General features: G+C 42.3%; 1 protein-coding gene across 4 annotated transcripts in view; it reads left to right on the top strand.

Moving 5' to 3' along the window:
• Positions 1 to 21,190, top strand: part of kdm4b (lysine (K)-specific demethylase 4B) — a 509,300-nt gene that overhangs the window by 86,468 nt on the left and 401,642 nt on the right. For all 4 annotated transcript variants that reach the window (XM_060846205.1, XM_060846207.1, XM_060846206.1 and 1 more), the window contains exons 3-4: positions 12,574 to 12,728; positions 17,785 to 17,960. In XM_060846205.1, coding sequence (XP_060702188.1) covers positions 12,588 to 12,728; positions 17,785 to 17,960 — 317 coding nt within the window. In that variant the 5' untranslated portion in view covers positions 12,574 to 12,587. The remainder of the gene's footprint in view (positions 1 to 12,573; positions 12,729 to 17,784; positions 17,961 to 21,190) is intronic.

Genomic DNA, 21,190 nt, shown 5'->3' with positions numbered 1-21,190 from the left:
TTTCAAAGATCTATGTACATAGACCCCAAGATCCCTCTGTTCCTCCACCTGACTAAGAACCCTACCGTTAACCCTGTATTCCGCATTCTTATTTGTTCTTCCAAAATGTACAACCTCACACTTGGCAGGGTTGAACTCCATCTGCCACTCCTCAGCCCAGCTCTGCATCATATCCAAGTCCCTTTGCAGCCGACAACAGCCCTCCTCACTGTCCACAACTCCACCAATCTTCGTATCATCTGCAAATTTACTGATCCACCTTTCGGCTCCCTCATCCAAGTCATTAATAAAAATTACAAACAGCAGAGGACCCGGAACTCCACTTGTAACTGGGCTCCAGGCTGAATATTTACCATCTACCACCACTCTGACTTCGGGCCAGTTAGCCAGTTCTCTATCCAATTGGCCAAATTTCCCTCTATCCCATGCCTCCTGACTTTCCGCATAAGCCTACCATGGGGAACCTTATCAAATGCCTTACTAAAATCCATGTACACTACATCCACTGCTCTACCCTCATCCACATGCTTGGTCATCTCCTTAAAGAATTCAATAAGACTTGTAAGGCAAGACCTACCCTTCACAAATCCGTGCTGGCTGTCCATAATCAAGCAGTGTCTTTCCAGATACTCTCAAATCCTATCCCTCAGTACCCTTTCCATTACTTTGCCTACCACAGAAGTAAGACTAACTGGCCTGTAATTCCCGGGGTTATCCCTATTCCCTTTTTTGAATAGGGGCACAACATTCGCTACTCTCCAGTCCCCTGGTACCACCCCCGTTGACAGTGAAGACGAAAAGATCATTGCCAACGGTACTGCAATTTCCTCTCTTGCTTCCCACATAATCCTAGGATATATCCCGTCAGGCCCGGGGGACTTGTCTATCCTCAAGTTGTTCAAAATGTCCAACACATCTTCCTTCCTAACAAGTATCTCTTCTAGCTTACCAGTCCGTTTCACACACTCCTGTTCAACAATACGGTCCCTCTCGTTCGTAAATACTGAAGAAAAGTACTCATTCAAGACCTCTCCCATCTCTTCCGACTCAATACACAATCTCCCACTGCTGTCCTTGATCGGACCTACCCTCGTTCTCGTCATTCTCATGTTTCTCACATACGCGTAAAATGCCTTGGGGTTATCCTTGATCCTATCCGCCAAGGAATTTTCATGCCCTCTCTTAGCTCTCCTAATCCCTTTCTTCAGGTCCCTTCTGACTATCCTGTATCCCTCCACTGCTCTGTCTGAACCCTGTTTCCTCAACCTTATGTAAGTCTCCTCCTTCCTCTTTACTAGACATTCAACCTCCCTCGTCAACCAAGGCTCCCTCACACGACCATTTCTTTCCTGCTTGATAGGTACATACATATCAAGGACACGTCGTATCTGCTCCTTGAAAATGTTCCACATTTCCACCACATCCTTCCCTGACAGCCTATGCTCCCAACTTATGCTCCTCAAATCCTGTCTTATAGCATCGTAATTTTCCTTCCCCCAATTGTAAAATCTACCCTGTTGTGCGCACCTATCTCTCTCCATAACCAAGGTGAAAGTCACAGAATTGTGGTCACCATCACAAAATGTTCACCCACTAACAAGCCCATCACTTGTCCTGGTTCATTACCGAGTACCAAATCCAATATGGCCTCCCCTCTGGTTGGACAATCTACATACTGAGTTAGAAAAGCTTCCTGGACACACTGCACAAACACTGCCCCATCCAATCTACTTGATCTAAAGAGCTTCCAATCAATATTTGGGAAGTTGAAGTCGCCCATGACTACGACCCTGTGGCTTCTGCACCTTTCCAAAATCTGTTTCCCAATCTGTTTCTCCACATCCCTGCTGCTATTGGGGGGCCTATAGTAAACACCCAACAAGGTGACTGCACCTTTCCTATTTCTGACTTCAGCCCATACTACCTCCAAAGGCAGATCCCCCTCAAACTTCCTTTCTGCAGCCGTTTATACCATTTCTAATTAGCAATGCCACCCCCCCCCCCCTCCTTTTTTACCACCCTCCCTAATCTTACTGAAACATCTGTAACCAGGAACCTCCAACAACCATTCCTGTCCCTCATCTATCCACGTTTCCGTGATGGCCACAACATCGTAGTCCCAGGTACCAATCCACGCCTTAAGTTCACCCACCTTATTTCTGATACTCCTTGCGTTGGAGTATACGCACTTGAGCCCATCTCTGTGTCCGCAAGTATTCCCTGTCAGTGCTACCTTCTCCACAGCCTCCCTCCATTCTTGGACATCCTGACAAACAGCTAGCTTACTTGCTGGACTACAAGTCTGGATCCCATCCCCCTGTCAAATTAGTTTAAACCCCCCCGAAGAGTGCTAGCAAACCTACCCCCCAGGATATTGGTGCCCTTCTGGTTCAGGTGCAACCCGTCCTGTTTGTACAGGCCCCACCTTCCCCAGAATGCAGTCCAATTGTCCAAATACCTGAAGCCCTCCCTCCTACACCATCCTTGCAGCCACGTGTTCAACTGCACTCTCTCCCTATTCCTTGCCTCACTGTCACGTGGCACCGGCATCAACCCAGAGATGATGACTTTGTCTGTCCTAGCTTCCAGCCTAACTCCCTGAGCTCTTGAATGACCTCCCCACCCTTCTTCCTACCTATGTCGTTGGTGCCAATGTGTACCACGACTTCTGGCTGCACCCCCCCCCCCCCCAAGGATTCTGAAGACACGGTCCGAGATGTCTCGGACCCTGGCACCCGGGAGGCAACAAACCATCCGAGAGTCTCGCCCATGTCCACAGAACCGCCTGTCCGTCCCTCTAACTAGAGAGTCTCCTATAACTAGCGCTCTCCTCCTCTACGCCTTTCCCTTCTGAGTCTTAGAGCCAGACCTCACGCCACAGACCCCGTCACTGCAGCTTACACCTGCAAGGCTGTCCCCCCCAACAGTTTCCAAAGCTGTATACTTATTGTTTAGGGGAACGACCACAGGGGAACCCTGCACTGCCTGCTTCTTCCCCTTCCCACCTCTAACTGTTACCCAGCTACCTCTGTTCTCCAGCGTAACTATGTCCCTGTAGCTTCTATCAATCACCCTCTCAGCCTCTCGAATAATCCTCAGTTCATCCAACTCCAGTTCCAGTTCCCTAACTCGTTCGGTGAGGAGCAGGATATGACTGCATTTCCTGCAGACGAAGTCGGCAGGAGTATCGGTGGTCACCCCTACCTCAAACATCCTGCAGGAGGAACATTTCACTGCCTGCACTGCCATGACTGTACACTTTGCCTCCAAAACAAGAACACTGAGTCAATAACACTGAGTCGCTTACCTGTGGACTTTAAAGTTAGGTTAGAGGAGGAGGATGGGAGGGAGGCCCTACGAAGTAGGGCCTGGGGTCTAGAACACACCCACTCAAATACTAATCACTTACCTTCCCGACCAGCTCTGCGCTCCAACCTCACTTCCGCCCAGCTCGTGCCGCTCTCTGCGGTAAAAAAAGGACATGTATCACCTTATTTTACAAAATCTGCCTGATTTATTACCTACTCCACCCTTTGTGCCCCCACACACTTTAGCACCATTGTACCTTGTGCCATTTCCATAACCACTCACCACTTCCCAGATATCCCAGAATTGACCAACATCCTTGGTGCAGCACCATCTTTTAAAAAGATAGTGTACTAGACAAGAACTGTCAGTCTGGGGCTGCCCTGCAAGGTTCTTGACATTGACCCTGGATGTGGCAGACAATGGAAAACTGATGCCTCTTTGTGGACAGGGACATGGAGATGCTACTGATGGAGATGGGGTGGTGCTGAGGCGGGACGTCCTGTTTCCCAAGCCAAAAAGGGACACCATTGTACTGGGACCATGCCAACCTGGACCAGCGATGCTATCCAGGCCTGTGCAGTCTCAACCATCTGAAGCAATGCAAACTGTAGGAGGAAGATCAATGACTTTCTCCACTCTGCCAGTGAACATGCCACCATCTTCATCTTGCCTTACACTCACTGTACCTCTGCTACATCATTTACTGCAACACCTTCCCCACTCTCATTCATTCTCACTGACATCTGATCCTGACTAACCCTGAATTTCTTTTGCACAGCTCACTAGTTTCGTCAGGACACCTACACGTTCACCAAAATTAATGTGCCGTCCCCTTTCTCTCTGTCACCCACTTATATGCAGAGTTTCCTCACTCTGACCCCCCCGAGCAGCTATATTCCTGTCCCTGGACTGGTATTTTTTTCGGTTACCATAATGATTAGTCACTGAAACAGATTCAGGGTCTGAAGATATTCTTTAATATCAAACATTTTTTAAACAAAATGAGAGAGACAAAAAGCTCTTAATGCAAGTATCAAAGCCAAGTTTTAAACTGCTTCTCAACACTGTCCTTTTACTGTTAGTCAATTCCAGTGAAATTTCACTCTTCTCTCAATTCTTTAAACTTTTTAACTAACAGATTGCACTCAGCTTCTTGTCCTCAGACTGTAAAAACATTTTCACAATGCTTTTCCAAGTCCACTAGCACAACCATTTCACAATCTTTCCTGAAGTTCTTCGAGAAAGTACATGAGCCGACTGATCACATGGTCCAATCCTCCGCTCACTGCGACACCTATTGCTGGGGAATGAGAATTGTGTAACAGTGAACGGAAGTTAGCTTCATTAAAAAAGTTGCCAATTCAAATCAAAATACAGATAAATCAAGTTTAATAAGTGAACGTTATAGGATAACTACCTGTAGGGGCTGAATATGCAGACTTGGGGGCTTCCAGTGTTGAGGATTATGGTGGAGGAGGTGTTGCCGCCTATTCTCCCTCAATTGGACCACAATCAGGGCGATGAAGATTCAGTTATGGAGGGGCTGCCGAGAGCTAGGCCCCTATGTTTGAACATGAGTTTATTTGAAATTATAGTGGTGAAGGTGGAGAGATAATCAACAGGTAGGAGTTTGATGTTCCAGGGATGAGTGTAAGGTGAGGGAGATAGTGTCTGGTTGGTGAACTGCGAAGGATCAAGGTTGGATAGCTGGAGTTGAAGTGAGTCATAATTAAACCTCTTGAAGCACTTCATAATTATGGAGGTCAGAGCCACTGGGCGGTAGTCATTGAGGCACACTGCATGATTTTTCTTTGGCAGTGGGATGGTGGACATCTTTTTAAAGCAGGTTGGAACTTCAGATTGAAATAAGGAGCGGTTAAAGATGCCTGTGAATACTGTTGCCAGCTGGTCTGGACAGGATGTGAGTGCATGACTGGGAACTCTGTCTGTGCCAGTTACTTTGTGGGTTTGCTCTTAACAAAGCCGATTTAATGTCTGCAGCAGTGACCATAGGTAGACGTCAATGTGAGGCTGTTGGGATAGGTGACGTTGTTTTACTAACCTCCCTATTCCAAGTAAGTGCAGAATGCATTGAGCTCATCAGGTTGCCCACAATTGTGTTTGACTTCACTTTGTAGTCCGTTATGTCATGTAAGACTTGCCACAAATGATGGGGGTATGTGTGGTTAGTTTGGGTGTTGAGCTCAGTTTGGTGTTGCCTTTTGGCATCATTGAGGGCAGAATGGTGGACATGATCCATATGGACTTCAGTAAGGCGTTTGACAAGGTTACTCATGATAGACTGGTCAGCAAGGTTAGATCTCATGGAATGCAGGGAGAACTAGCCATTTGGATACAGAACTAGCTTGAAGATAGAAGACAGAGTGGTGGTGGAGTGTTGCCTTTCAGACTGGAGGCCTGTGACCAGTGTGTGCCACAAGGATTGGTGCTGGGTTCACTGCTTTCCTTCATTTATATACATGATTTGGATGTGTACCTAGGAGGTATAGTCAGTCAGCTTGCAGATGACACCAAAATTGGAGGTGTAGTGGACAGCAAAGAAAGTTATCTCGGTGTGCAACAGGATCTTGATCAGATGGGCCAATGGGCCGAGGAGTGACAGATGGAGTTTAATTTAGATTAATGTGAGGTGCTGCATTTTGGAAAGAGAAACCAGGGCAGGGTTGATACACTTAAGATCCTGGGGAACATTGCTGAACAAAGAGACCTTGGAGTGCAAGTTCATGGTTCCTTGAAAGTGGAGTCGTGGGTAGATAGAAGGCATTAGTATGCTTTCCTTTATTGGTCAGAGTATTGAATACAGGAGTTGGGAGGTCATGTTGCGGCTGCATAGGATATTGGTTAGGCCACTGTTGGAATGCTGCATGCAATTATGATTCCTCTCCTAAAGGAAGGGTGTTGTAAAAGTTGAAAGGGTTCAGAAAAGATTTACAAGGATGTAGCAGGGGTTACAGGGTTTAATGCTATAGGGAGAGGCTGAATAGGCTGGGGCTGTTTTCCCTGGACCATCTGAGGCTGAGATGACCTTATAGAGGCTTATAAAATCTTGAGCGGCATGCATAGGGTAAATAGACAAGGTCTTTTCCCTGGAGTGGGGTCTCCAGAATCAGAGGGCATAGATTTAGGGTTAGAAGGGAAATATTTAAAATTGACCTCAGGGGCAACTTTTTCCATGCAAAGGATAGTGCACTTATGGAGTGAGTTGTCAGAGGAAGTGATGAGGCTGGTACAATTACAACAGTCCAAAGGCAAGCCAGATAGGGAAATGAATAGGAATTGTTTAGAGGTATATGGGCCAAGTGCTGGCAAATGGGACAAGATTAATTCAGGATACCTGGTCAGCATGGACAAGTTGGACCAAATGGTCTGTTTCTGTGCTACACATCTTTGACTCTCTGGCCTTGTGCAGTGTCGTACCTGGATTTCCTGTATCAGTCAGGGTTGCCCAATCTGAATGCTTCAGACCTGGACTTAGGTAAAGAGTGGATCTCCCAGTTCACCTATGGTTTTGATTTGGGGACCATTTGGGTTAATGTCTTCGGCTTGCAGTCTGCTACACTCTTACTAATGCAGTCTGTTTTGAACTTCCTTAATGACTGAATTTCAACAGCCCCGGGGATAGAGAATTCCAAAGATTGACTGACTCTAATAAAGAGGTTACTCCTCATCTCAAACCTTAACTGATTTCTGAATGAGGATCCCAAGGTTTCTTTGGATGTTGATGCTTTCTGTTCTTTCTCCCCATTTTAAGAACAACTCTTATCAAACCTCACCTATCTGCATTTTATTCTAGCTGTTGTCTACTCACTCACTCGCCTGCCCATTCAGCCTGTCCAACTTTCCTTGCAGCCTCTTTGCATCCTCCCAATTTTTATATCATCTGCAAATGTAGAACTTTTACAATTGGCCATCATTCAAATTTTTGGAGCAAATATTAGTCTGGGGCCCAAGCACTGATCTTTGGGCATATCTGAAAATAGCTTATTAATTCCCACACTCTGCTTGCTTTCTGTTATTGAATCCATAATCCTTACCAGTGAATTACCCACAATCCTATTCACTTGAATGTTGTTTATTAAGCTTCTATGTGGGATTTTATGAAAGTCTTTGAAAATCCAAATCCAAATCCAAATCCAAATTCATCGCATCACAGGTTCCCCATTATGAACTCTGCTTATAACATCAAAAAGCTCTATGAAGTTTATGAAACATGATTTCCCCTCAAATCCATGTTGACTCTGGATCTTAATTGTTTCAGGGAGATGTGTTGTATATTGCTCTTAGAAGACATGTCATAGTTATTTAGCTGCTTGCCTTTTTTCTACATCTTGTTAAAAATTTTTCCAGTCACTGCCTGTAATGGGCCCACATTTGTCTTGTTTGTTGTATAGAAGTTTCTATAGACCATTTTTCTCTATCTTGTCATTTTACATTCTATTCTATTCTATTCACTCTTAGTCCTTCTCGGCTGAATACTGGTTCTAAACTCTGAGTTTAGAAGGATGATTTGAGATACTGAATGGCTTGGACAATGTAGGTATTGGGAAGATGTTTCCATTCATAGGAGAGACTCTGACTCATGGGCACAGCCTTAGTGCAAAGAACTTTTTAGAACTAATTCAGCCAGTGAGTGATGAATCTTTGGACCTTTGCCACAGAAGGCTGTGGAGGCCAGATTCTTGGGTATCAAGGGAGATAGTTTCTCAACACTATTTTTCCTCTTATCAGCCATGATTGAATGACAGAACAGACCCGATGGGCTGAATGACTTAATTTCTGCTGTTGTGTCTTATGGTCTTTCTAATCCTCAGACTTGGAGGTTTGTTTTTGGAAACTCTCAAAGCCGCATCTGTGATTTAATGCTATCTTTAACTTTCCTTGTTGGCACTTTTTGTATTGCATGTTTTTGCCTTAAAGGAATGCCTTTTGAAAACCAAGCATTAATTCTTTAATTACTAGCCGTTGATTCGCCATCCCAACCTCAAATGCATCTTTCCAATCTGCCATAGACAAATGCCTCTTCATGCTTTTATAGTTGTCCTTTTTTTGATTAAGAATCTAGTTTCAGATCGAACTACATTTTATCAACTTCCTTGGAAAATTCTATTCTCCTATGGTCATGAAAGATATGTTTACAACATCATTGATTAGCCCATTATCATCGCATTGTACGGAATTTAAAATAGCTTCTATCTTTAGAAGTTCTGAGACAGCTCACAAATGTCACAGAGGAGCAATCCGTTGTGAAGGGTCACTGCACCTGGAATGTTGCCTCTATTTTCTGTTTACAGAGGCTGCCAGACCTGCTGATTTTCTTTAATTTCTTTTTCTGTACTTTTAGTTGGTTAAGCTATAATTCTCTTTTGAAAAGAAAGTGGGGGAAATGGAGGAGAACTTATCCAAATGTCTCTTAAATGTTGTAACTGTGCCCACATTCACCTCTTCCACATGTGAGCCTCCCTTTGTTTTTTAAAAAAAATTGGCCTTCATGTGTTTCTTTTTAAAAATCTCTCTCCTCTCGCTTCTCACCTCCATTGGTGGAAACTTGCCAAGCTTATAAATTTGAGATGGCGTCGTGGTCACTTATTGTGATTGGGCCCAGGCAGCATTCAGCACAATTTTGTTTTGAAATAAGCATGAAAGATTTCAGTAACACTGCTAGATACTTGTGCTTGAAACTTCTGAATATTTTGCACTAATTGGACCAATTGTAGGTGAATTGTGCTGTCTGGTTTTACAAATGTAATTTAGCGCTAATTACTGTCATCAACACCCCCTCCCAACCCATCCTCCAAGTTTCCAAACTCTGCCAGTCTTTGACTGAAACAAACAACTAAAAGATGCATGTGAATTAATCAGATTTGTCTGTCTTTCCACATAGAGGTGTTTATTGTTGTGGGCTGGACAACTTGTAGCCAAATGTTCAAGCTCAACCCAGTGTTCTTCAGTTCATGTTAAAAGTTGCAAAGTGATTTTCCTTTCTATATCTTGCCCAGCTATCATAAATTATTCTTCCATTCATTTGAGGACAATATAAGATGCAGTTCTTGAGTTCCAGCGTTTAGCACAATTTAGTCTGAACTCGAACCATCGGGGAGTGTTGGATATCTCTATGTATTGGTAACTTTTGTTACATTTCATGGCTGATGAAATGTGTGATCTAGTCAATTTTGAACTCCTGTTATACGAAACATTTATGATTTGTGTCAGGAAGATTGAGAAGTATTTTTGTTCAGGTTACAGAAAACCGAATCTATTTAAAATTAGTTCTGTAGGATGAAGACACCTGGAATTTGATCATTTTACATTTCTTGTATAAAGCAGACTACATTTTGAAAAGTTCTATCTGAGACTAAAGATGACAACTTTCCTTTTATTAAGAAAGGGATGGCATTATTAAGATGGCATTCTTATGTTCCTATTTCTTTATGGTCTTTTATCCTGGTGATTTGAGATCTGCCTGGGTGGATAGCTGCCTTTATGTGGAAGGCTCTTCAGTCTGTTTTCCAAGGCATTTCACTGACCTCTAGTGGTAATAAGACACAATAGCTTTTTGGGCACTTGGGTTGTGTTTTGGATGAACAACCACAACTGAAGTGGAGGTTCACAAGTAATGTTTGTAGCTTTTCTGGAAATGCTAGTTTAGCTGCTCAGAATCAGTTTCCTTGGCTGCATTCTTGGAATTTGACAGGGATAGATGGCAGAGAAAAAAGAAATTTAGTTATAACACAGGAACATATTTTCTTTCAAGAGACAATGAAAGGCATATTCAACTCCTTTGTTGCATTCATTTAAGACCTAATTTTTATTACATTTCCACTGTGCTGTATGATAAACTCCACCCAATCTAAAACTTAGATGGGGAAAGGTAGGATCTCAAAGAGCAATGACCTATTATCCTAGTTTTCCCAGTACACTTATTAACAATTTCTACCTTTATTAATGTACCTTGTACCTGATTGCTGTCATGCAATAACTACACTTTTTAAGAGAAGAGCCTTTTCTCGTTGGACTGCTTTGTGGTTTTTCACCAATACTTCAGATCACATAGGCTGTTTGGATGTTGTCAGAAAATGAGGATGGTGGCAGCTATCTATACAACCGCAGTGATTTTCAGTGGTTAGCATACCAGATTCATATGGCAATCTTTATAAAGGAGGTCTGGATGTAGGTTTGCTTGCTGAGCTGGAAGGTTCATCTCCACAGCACAGATGATGCAATGTAGTTCCTAACTATGAGCTGTGTTTCTTTTTAAAAAAAACTTTTCCTCATGTTACCATTACTTTGTTTCTGTCAATTAGCCTAAATTTTTGTTCTCTGGTTCTTTCCATAACTACTACGTAGAAACTCATTTATGATTTATAACACTTGCGTGAGATTTGTTTTTAACTGTTTCGCTCCCACTCAGAGTTGAAGCTCTTCAACTCTGGAACCATTTTGTGTGCAATTCTGGGCACTACACTTCAATGAACCACAGTTTTACACAAGCTCAACAGAAGTACCTTATTGACATAGCGGTATGCTTATCAACCATGCTGTCAAATTGTTCTGCCACCTTCTGTGATTTTTGTGTGCAGGTCCATCTGCTCCTATTAATATTTGGAAACTTTGGTTCCAAAGTGGACAGAACCATGTATAGCTTTGTTTGGTTTTTATTTCTCTGTTGTGTCCGTAAACAAGGATGTTATGGTTGCAGCTTGAATTCTGAGTGTGGTGCTGGCTTGTCTGGAGTTTGTGATATGCATTTAGGGAGATCTTTAAGAAACCTTTGTGTATAGTTTGGTGCTTCTGAAACAAGAGTCCAAGAAAGAAAAGGCAATTTGATTGTTGACTAGCAGCAAGGTGTCCTATGACACAGAGGCAAAACAAACATTTTCCCTTTAGAGATCGAGAACCATCCAGAAAAAAGTGTGGAGAATTCTTTGAGAGAAAAGACCAATATTAATGTCCAGAACAATCCAGGGTATGAGCAAGAAATTCTGAGAAACTCTCGCAACAGAAAGGTCTGGAAGATTAATTTAAGGAACTTGTGTTTAAAAATTGTGAGCTGTGTTAGCAGTTTGAGTCTCATGAAGAGACATTAACTACTGGCAGCCTGTGAACCCAGAAGCTTGCTGGAAGGAAACCAAGTACTGCCATGCCAATTGAACTAGGAACTTTAAAGTAGAAACAGGGTGACTTTTTGATGTTTGAGCATTTCTAAAGTAGTTAGATTAGATTACTTAGTGTGGAAACAGGCCCTTCGGCCCAACTAGTCCACACTGACCCTCCGAACAGCAACCCACCCACACCCATTCGCCTACATTTACCCCTTCACCTAATACTACAGGTAACTTAGCATGGCCAATTCACCTAACCTGCACATTTTTGGATTGTGGGAGTAAACCGGAGCACCCGGAGGAAACCCACGCAGACACTGGGTGAATGTGCAAACTCCACACACAGTTGCCTGAGGTTGGACTTGAACCTGGGTCTCTGGCACTGAGAGGCAGCAGTGCTAACCACTGTGCCACCGTGCCGTGTTGAGAGGAAATGTGTTAAATGTTTATTTTTGACTGGTATAGCAAGGTTTTCAAATAATAGTTAGGTAGTGACATTTATTTTTTGGTTAAAAGTATCTTGGTGGTCTCTTATGAGCACCGTTCAGTGATGGGCCACAGTTGTAACCAAATTGTAAAGATAAAACTTATCAAGCCAAGTATCGTTCTGCTATATAATTTTGTCTCCGTACTGTCATCAACTCCAAATGATAACATAATTGTTTATTTTGTATAGTCTGTATTCTTTCAACTGGAAGAAATCACTTCACGTCAGTTCACAAAACTTAGCCTCCCCATTGTCTGCTCATTCCATCATCCTGTTTGTTACTTAAAATTAATGCCTTCCTTCCTTACAATTCACAATACTTTAAAATTTTGCTTTGTCTGCCAATTTTGAAATTGTGCTCTGCATGCAAAGTCTAGGTCATTGATGTACATGGGAAAATCGAGCACTGACTTTTATGGAACTCTAGTATAAATTTTCCTCCAGTCCAAAGAAATTACTACTAACTGCAACCCCCTGGTACCAGTGGGTTGGCTGACTTCTTATCAGTGTTGTGACTGTCCTTTTTAGTCCATGAGCTCAAACTTTATTCAGTAGTATGTTGCGAAGCTTCTTATCAAATCACGCATGTTTCCTTTGTTCATTAAGTTTTATTGTTGGTGGATTCAGGATTATTTAATTAATTTCCTCTTGTTGCAGAAATTAGCTTAACCATGGCAACGGAAAATCCAGGTCCTCCTAATCCAAACTGCAAGATCATGACGTTCCGTCCAACGCTGGAAGAGTTCAAAGATTTCGGGAAATATATTGTGTACATTGAATCCCAGGGAGCCCATAGAGCAGGACTGGCGAAGGTAACACATCATTAAAAGTTTTGGAATGGCCATTTAAGTACTTGGTCCAATGCATAATTTATCTGGTAATTGGTGATTTTGGAGCCACCAAGTAATGTATTGAAATTATCCTCCCCTTTCCTGAAATGTACAATTAGCATGAAAGACATTTGCAGCATGATTTATCAGCAGTAGTTGACCTCAAATGATTTCAATGGAGTTTCTAATTTGAAAGTCCACTGTGATTTCTAAATGACATTTCTTTGTTTGTGTGCCTGCAGTAATTCATGATAACATTATAGCTGACATTTACATTGCCAGTCCCTCCTTGGCCCTTTACTGTTTGTTCTTTCACTGTTTTCAAATCTTGGGAAAATCTGAAACTTGAGATTTATGTAGGTCTTAAAATAAATTCCTTCTTTGTATGGCAATGAGCAAAGTGGAAATCGTCATCGGCTATCTTTCAGTCTGGTTAGTTCACAGGAGGTGTTGCCTGAGCTAACATTTGTCTCAAGACAATTCCCGTTTCACGTGGAGCATGTGTCTGGTAATCAGGAATGATTGCAAAATTACCTGGGGGATAAAATGACTTTACAGCGCTTCATGTGCATCACTGTACTCTGATATATATGTATAAAATGAATTTACTTGTTTTCAAATTTATACAATTTTCAAAAATGGTAATGTCAGTTAGTATCTAAATTATTGTCTTGCCATTAATTTATCAGTTAGTGTATGAGAGAGGTAATATGATTTGACTGTGAGAAATGGATGGTGCCTGTGTGTTGGTTACCCCCTCTGCTGGTGGCTGTCAGAGTTATAGAGTCATAGCACAGAAATCTTTCTACCCTTTGGTTCAATTCATCCATGCTCACCATGTTTTCAAACTAAACTAGTCTCAATTATGTGTTTGGCTCATATCCTTCTAAACCCTTCCTTTTCATATCTAAATGCCTTTTAAAAGTTGTAACTGTATCTGCACATGCTGCTTGGCAGTTCATTCCGCATATGAGCTAAACTGTTTATAAAAAATGGGCTCTTCTGTTCTTTTTACATGTTTTTTGTTTCACCTTAAAAATGTGGCTCCTAGTTTTCAGCTCCCCAGCCTAGAGATAAGACCCTTGCTACTCACCTTATCTATGCCCCTCATGATTTTCTAAAAGGTCACCCCTCAACCTTCTATGTTTCAGTAACTCAAGCCCTCCACTCCTGGCAACGTCCTGGTAAATCTTTTCTGAACCCTCTCCAATTTAATAATATCGTTCCTATATCAGGGCGACCAGACTATATATAATACTCCTGCAGAGGCCTCACCAAAGTCCTCCTCAAAGTACAACCAAAACTTGATATCCCAATTCCTATACTCAGATCTGAGCAATGAAGGCAAGTGTGCTAAACACCATAACCACCCTGTTTTCATGTGACATAAATTTCAAATTAGTTAGGAAAACTTTTGAAAATACTCAAGTGAAAATGTATTGAAATGTTTTGTTGCTATGGCAACAGATATTAGAAAATTCAGTTTTTGGTTTGAGGAAGAAAATACAAATAGGAAAATTTAGATTAAGATGTATGAACTCTGGAACATGATGCTTGTGAAGGTAGTTAGTCCAATTTTAGATTGTGCAAAAGAAGTTTTTGTTATATTGCCAGTAGATATGCACATGTTTCATTTTCTGTTTCTCTGTTCTATTATCTTTGAGACTGAATAACTTTTTAAAATTATGAAATGTTCCATTGACCAAAGAAAAGAAAATGTGGCAACATTTCACAAACCAAGAACTTTAACAAACTAAAATCAGTATCAACTGAACTTGACTTCATGGTAACTCGCAAACAAAGATACGCACAGGAATTCCTCAAGGTCTGGCACTCAATCCAAAACTCCGTTAACATGTAGAGTTAGACCCCAAATATCAACCACTGAGAAACAAACCAGAAATGATGCCAGCCACTTCAACAACCAGGACAGAACACCAACGCTTCGCTGGAGGCACACTGATGTTATTTAGTATCGTGACAACGTGTCTGCAAACAAACTTAATGAACACCCGCACCAACCAACCCAACCGCCCTGTGGCTCAACACTTTAACTCCCCCTCCCACTCTGCCAAGGACATGCAGGTCCTTGGTCTCCTCCATTGCCAGACCATGGCAACATGACGCCTGCAGGAAGAGCGCCTCATCTTCCGCCAAGGAACCCTCCAACCACAAGGGATGAATGCAGATTTCTCCAGCTTCCTCATTTCCCCTCCCCCCACCTTATCTTAGTCCCAACCCTCAGACTCAGCACCACCTTCTTGACCAGCAATCTTCTTCCCGGCCTATCACCCTCACATTAACCTCCCACCTATCGCATTCCCAATGCCCCTCCCCCAAGTCCCTCCTCTCTACCTTTTATCTTAGCCTGCTTGGCACACCCTCCTCATTCCTGAAGAAGGGCTGATGCCCGAAAGGTCGATTCTCCTGCTCCTTGGATGCTACCTGACCTGCTGCGCTTTTCCAGCAACATATTTTTCAGCTCTGATCTCCAGCATCTGCAGTCCTCACTTTCTCCTCCTTAATGGTAACTCAATGTCTTCAATTCAAGTTGTATCTGAAAATCCCAACTTGTATGTGAAAAGACTATTAGTGAAACATTAATTTTCAATCAGGGATCACATTTAAAACTGGCCTTAGGTTCCATAGGGCCTGAACAATGAAAAAATAAAACAATGCGACTGTACCCTGTAAGCTGACATACAGCAAGACCTGTATTTTAAATAGTTAATCTCCTATGCACTTAAATCAAAATTTGTGTTTTGAAATACTTTATATTTTGAAATGTGAGGTGGTTAACTTACTTGCTGAGCTGGTAAGTTTGTTTGCAGACACGTTGTCACCATATATCAGTGTGCCTCCAGCGAAGCGTTGGCGTTCTGTCCCGGTTGTTGAAGTGGCTGGCATCATTTCTGGTTTGTTTCTCAGTGGTTGATATTTGGGGTCTAACTTTACATGTTAACGGAGTTTTGGATTGAGTGCCAGACCTTGAGGTATTCCTTGCGTATCTTTGTTTGACTTGTCTTCGGATGGAAACGTTGTCCCACTTGGTGAATTGGTGTCCTCCTTTTGTCTGTGTGTATGGACACAAGTGATAGTTGATGTCTCTTGTTGGCTACTTAATATTAGTGTACCCTGATGGCTAGTTTTCTGCTGGTTTGCCCTATGTAATGTTTGTGGCAGTCTTTACATAGTATTTTGTACATAATGTTGATTGTGTTAGTTGTGGGTTTGGAATCCTTTATACTTGTCAGTAGTTGTCTTAGTGTAGTTGTTGGTTTGTGGGCTACCATGCTACATTTGGGTTGGATGGCTCTGGGGCTTTGACCTTCCTGTCCCTCCAACTGACCAGAAAGGTGTCACTGAAATTTTCTTCAGCTGCTTTTCCCTGTTTTAGTGGCCAGCGTTGCATAATTTCTGTGGAGAATCATGGGTTTCGACTGGTTGGTAAACATAGGGGAGCTGTCTGATGTCCTCTCCCTCACGGACTGCTGAGGGGGCCTTGAAATTTGAGACATCCCCTTGAGGGAGGAAGGGGTGTGCCAAGATTGATGGTCTCATAGAGTTATGGAGATATACAGCATGGAAACAGACCCTTCAGTCCAGCTCGTCCAAGCCAACCAGATATCCTAACCTAATCTAGTCTCATTTTCCAGCCTGGCCCATATCCCTCTAAACCCTTCCTATTCATATACCTGTCCAGATGCCTTTTAAAAGACGTAATTGTACCAGCCTCCTCCACTTCCTCTGGCAGCTCTCTCCATACATCCAACACCCTCTGTGTGGAAAAAGTTGCCCCTTAGGTCCCTTTTATATCTTGCCCCTCTCACTCTAAACCTATGCCCTCTAGTTCTGGACTCTCCCACCCAAGGGAAAAGACTTTGTCTATTTACCCTCATAATTTTATAAACCTCTGTAAGGTCAGCCCTTAGCTTCTGGCTGGGATGCAAGTTGAATTGCTAGGAGAGACCTCCAGTCTGAAGAGAGAAATGGTGCCAATCGGATTAAAGTACTGTATTAAACAGCGTTAAATGAATCTTTCAATGCTCAGATTTCCAGTCTTAATTACTGAACAACGTTAAAAGGAAATGGTGTTAAAAGGGGAAATGTAAGTGTGGACCCCATTTGCACTAAACAGCAGAAAATATACCTATTAAATTATTAATACAATTGAAAGCTCCACCTCACCACATGCCATGTTTACATATCACGTCATATTCTCCGCAGAAATGTCATCCTGTTTAAACTGCCAAATTCCTCTCTGCTTTAACAATATCTTTTCTCCCAGCTGCCTCAGGGTGAATCTTCAAGTATCCTTTTAAGCAAAGACCCTTTACTCAAATGACCTTTCATCTAGTAAGATCATCTAGTGGTGACTCTTTGATTTTAAATTCCTCACCACAAGTATTTTATCTCCTTGGGTAAGGGAGCCAATCTTACCAGAACTCTGAAATTAAACCAGAAAGTTATTTCCTCCTGCTTGACTTGGCACCACTTGTTCTGAGTTGTCTTCCCCATAACTGTTGTGAATCTGAATGCAACAAGAACAGTTGCCTCCCCTTTTAAGTCAAGGTAATAAAATTCTCACCCTTTTCAGTAAGTTTTGACCTGGATCTCTTATACCACCGCCCCCCCCAAATGACTGCGAAGTCATGTGGATTTCTCTCTTGATACATATTAGTATTAAGTTTTATGGATTTATGCCCAGGCTGGTTCTTTTAAGTGTTGAAAAGTATGGCACTGGAGTCCTCGTTTTCTCCTAGATTCTTTAAGTGGTCACATCCACTCTCCCAACTGCTGCTTTTATCTTGAATCAAAAGAAACAGTTTAAAACGTGCCATTTGTTAAAATCCAGTGGTCTTAATGCAATAATACAGAAATGTTCTTTTGACTGAGGCTATTACCTTTTGAATTTGTGTCCCCTGCCTGAGTTTTCAGATTCTGCTTCACTCTCAGCCCACAGATCAATGATAGATGTTCTAGGTATGAAATAACTTGAACTTTTTTCTGCTAAATGATTGATGCACTCTGCTTTCAGGTTATTCCCCCCAAGGAGTGGAAACCAAGAAAGTCCTATGACGATATTGATGATATGACCATCCCAGCTCCAATTCAACAGGTAGTGACTGGCCAATCTGGGCTTTTCACACAATACAACATTCAGAAGAAATCCATGACTGTTGGAGAGTACAGGAAGCTGGCCAACAGTGAAAAGTATGAAAACTTTTTCAACCTTTTTCATAAAGGAAAGTGCTAATAAACCTGTGAGAAATTTTGAATTGAGATTTTATTTTTTGATAAGTACTGAATTAGTTCAAGTAGTAGAATGTTGAAGGATCATTAGGTCACAATAAGATTTAAAGATCCAGACCAAAATAATAATTTGGAAAATACAACACTGGAAGGAGTACACAGGAAATACATCGGCTGTATTGCTTAAACCTCATTTAATGGAATGCTTCAAAATAATTGTGCAGAATACACCGTGTGTGTGTGTGTGTGTGTGTGTGTGTGTGTGTGTGTGTGTACGCGCGCGCATGTAGAAAGGTTAGTACAAGGCAAAGAAGTAATTTTGTAAGTGGGTTATTTGGCCAATTAAAATTGCAGTTGAAGGATGTTAAAATACACCGAAGGAAGGGTGTCCTCGACATAAAAGCAGAGAAATTTTCTCAGATCATGAGAACAAATACTAATGGTAAAACAAGACCACAGAGAAATAAGATTAAATATATTGCATATGATGAAAGAAAAATCTGAAAATTAATGCAGTGAAATGATAAATATGACCACGAAATTAGATAGTTTTAAAACAAAGTTCATGGGAGTGTTAACTAGGCAAACTAATGCTAAGTTCTTACAAATTTATGTTCTATTTAATATGCTAGAATCTAGGTATGAAATTTTAGCTGCCTATGAGGGTGAAGGCCAGAGGTGGACAAGCCTTTGGTAACCTGTCACTGGCTGGCGTTCTGTTTCGTGGTGTGTTCATGCTTCTGGGCAGTTTTTAGACACGCTGCTGGGAGATGCTGAAGCATAGTGATGGCTAGCTGACTGTAGTGATTGGTAACAAATCATAGTGCCAGTGGCACCTCAGAATTCCACGATTTGCTTTGTATCTCTTCCTTTTCATTTTTCATAGCACTTTGCCGATGAGGTAATTGTTGGCTTACTGATGAGAAAGGGTTAAGGTCTTTCGTTTCACTGAGAGTTTGTCCCCTCACAGTCTTTGAGGGTGTTTTATTCCTCCTTTTTAAGAGGGGTTTTGAAGAGCAAAGTGAGTGCAGACAGCTAGGCACATTCTGGTACCTTTTCATGCGAGACACCCACTTTTTTGATGCTGTTTCATCGCAGGATACGCGATTTTCTGCAGTACTAATCTGACACAAGCTATGGTCACCTGATCAGGAGTCATGCAGAATGTTGTTGTCAAGCTGTATCCCTCAGTTCAGAACCTATTAGCTCTATGGTATCATATAAGACAGTAAGACTTGGGATCACAACTAGGCCATTCAGCTCATTGGGTCTGCTCTACCATTCTGATCATGGCTGGTCGGATTCTCAGTTCCACTTTATTGGCTTTCCCTGACTTTCTCTGATTCCCTGATTCATTTTAGAAAAAATGTCCATCTCTGGCTTGAATGTACTTAATGTTCCAGTCTCTGTAACCCTCTGTGGTAAAGAAAGCCACAGATTCACAAGCTTCTGAGAGAAGAAATTCCTACTCATTTTTGTCTTTGTGTGACGTCTTAATCTGAGATTTGTCATTTGGTCCTGGACTCACCCACACGAGGGAGAAAACCTTTCTGCATCCACAACAGCAACAAAAACAGAAGTTGCTGGCAAAGCTCAACCGGTCGGGCAGGATTAAATAATAGGAGAGAGGTAGAGCTCAAAGAAAGAGCAAACAGTTGGACAGACCAAGGAGGTGATAACTATTTGGCTGGGAGGTTGAATAGGTGTAAACAGAGACTGTTAGTGGCTGACAGTAGATTGTGTGTAATGGCAGGCTATGTGTGGTAGAGGGCTAGGACATAAGGGGTTTAGACCCTAAAATTATTGAACCTTATATGGAGTCCAGAGGGCTGCAGGGTCTCCAAGTGGAAAATGAGGTGTTGTTCTTCCACCTTGTGCTGATCTTTGTTGGAACACTGCAGCAAAGAGACAGACAGCAGCACTCCAGCAGTGGCATGGTGGCTCAGTGGTTAGCACAGTTACCTCACAACGCCAGGGTGCCTGTTTCAATTCCAGACTCTGGCGACTGTCTGTGTTAGTTTGCCCGTACTCCCCTTATCTATGTGGAGATGCTTTTTCTGTGTTTTCCCCCACAATCCAAAGATGTGCAGGTTAGGTGAATTGGTCGTGCTAAGTTACCCATAGTGTTCACGGATGTATAGGCTAGTTGCATTAGTCAGAGGTAAATGTCGAGTAATAAGCAAGGGGAATGAGTGTGAGTGGGTGGTTGTTTTTTCAAATAAGGGGTGGTATGGTTTCTCAGTGGTTAGCACAGTTGCTTCTCAGCGCCAGGGATCCTGGTTCGATTCTAGCCTCTGGCGACTATCTGTGTAGTTTGCACATTCTCCCCATGTTTGTATGGGTTTCCTGAGTGTTCTGGTTTCCCTCCCCTCAGTCCAAAGATGTGTAGGTTAGGTGAATTAGCTGTGCTAAAATGTCCAGTGTGTTCAGGGGTGAATGAAGAGTATTGGGGTGGGGGAGTGGGTCTCGGTGCGTTGCTCTTCGGAGGTTTGGTGTGGACTTGTTGGGCCGAAGGACCTGTATCCACACTGTAAGGATTTGATGTTGGCCAGGGAGCAGGGTGGTGTGTTAAAGTGGCAGGCAACTGGAAACTCAGGGTCTCTTTTTTTGTTGTGGGCAGAATGAGGATGTTCTGCAAAGTGGTCACCCAGTCTCTGCTCCATTTCCCCATTGTAGAAGAGACCACATTGACGTAGAACATTACAGTGCAGTGCAAGCCCATTGGCTCTTAATGTTGTGCTGATCTGTGAAATCGATCTGAAGCCCATCTAACCTACACTATTCCATTTTCACCTATATGTTTATCCAATGACCATTTTAAAGTTGCATGGTGAGGACAGTGCAGGAGAGAGAGAGAAAACCTGCACTGTTACTGCCTTTGCTGTTTGAATTAGTGTATCGCTGGACATCGCAGTGCATCTGGAAAAATTAACGAACCGTGAAATTCACAACTAATCTTGGAGGAACTGTTGGGTGAAGTTCATGGCACAGAATCAGATAAGTTAATTGTTTTAAGTCTGTCGGAGAGAGGCTGCAGTAGTGAGTATAGTGGATTCTTTTTTGATTATTTTTGGAGATAAGTCTCTTGATTAAACTTAAAATATAAGCCATAACTATTAATTTAACCTGGGGCAGTGTTTGTAGAGGAATAAGATGGTGTTATTTTCTGGGTCTGTAGATTGTGAAGGAGC

The sequence above is a fragment of the Hemiscyllium ocellatum genome, chromosome 28 (assembly GCF_020745735.1).
Source record: "Hemiscyllium ocellatum isolate sHemOce1 chromosome 28, sHemOce1.pat.X.cur, whole genome shotgun sequence".
NCBI classification, from domain to species: Eukaryota; Metazoa; Chordata; class Chondrichthyes; order Orectolobiformes; family Hemiscylliidae; genus Hemiscyllium; species Hemiscyllium ocellatum.
Note: the sequence above shows the minus strand (reverse complement) of the source record. Positions and strands in the feature narration are given on the sequence as shown.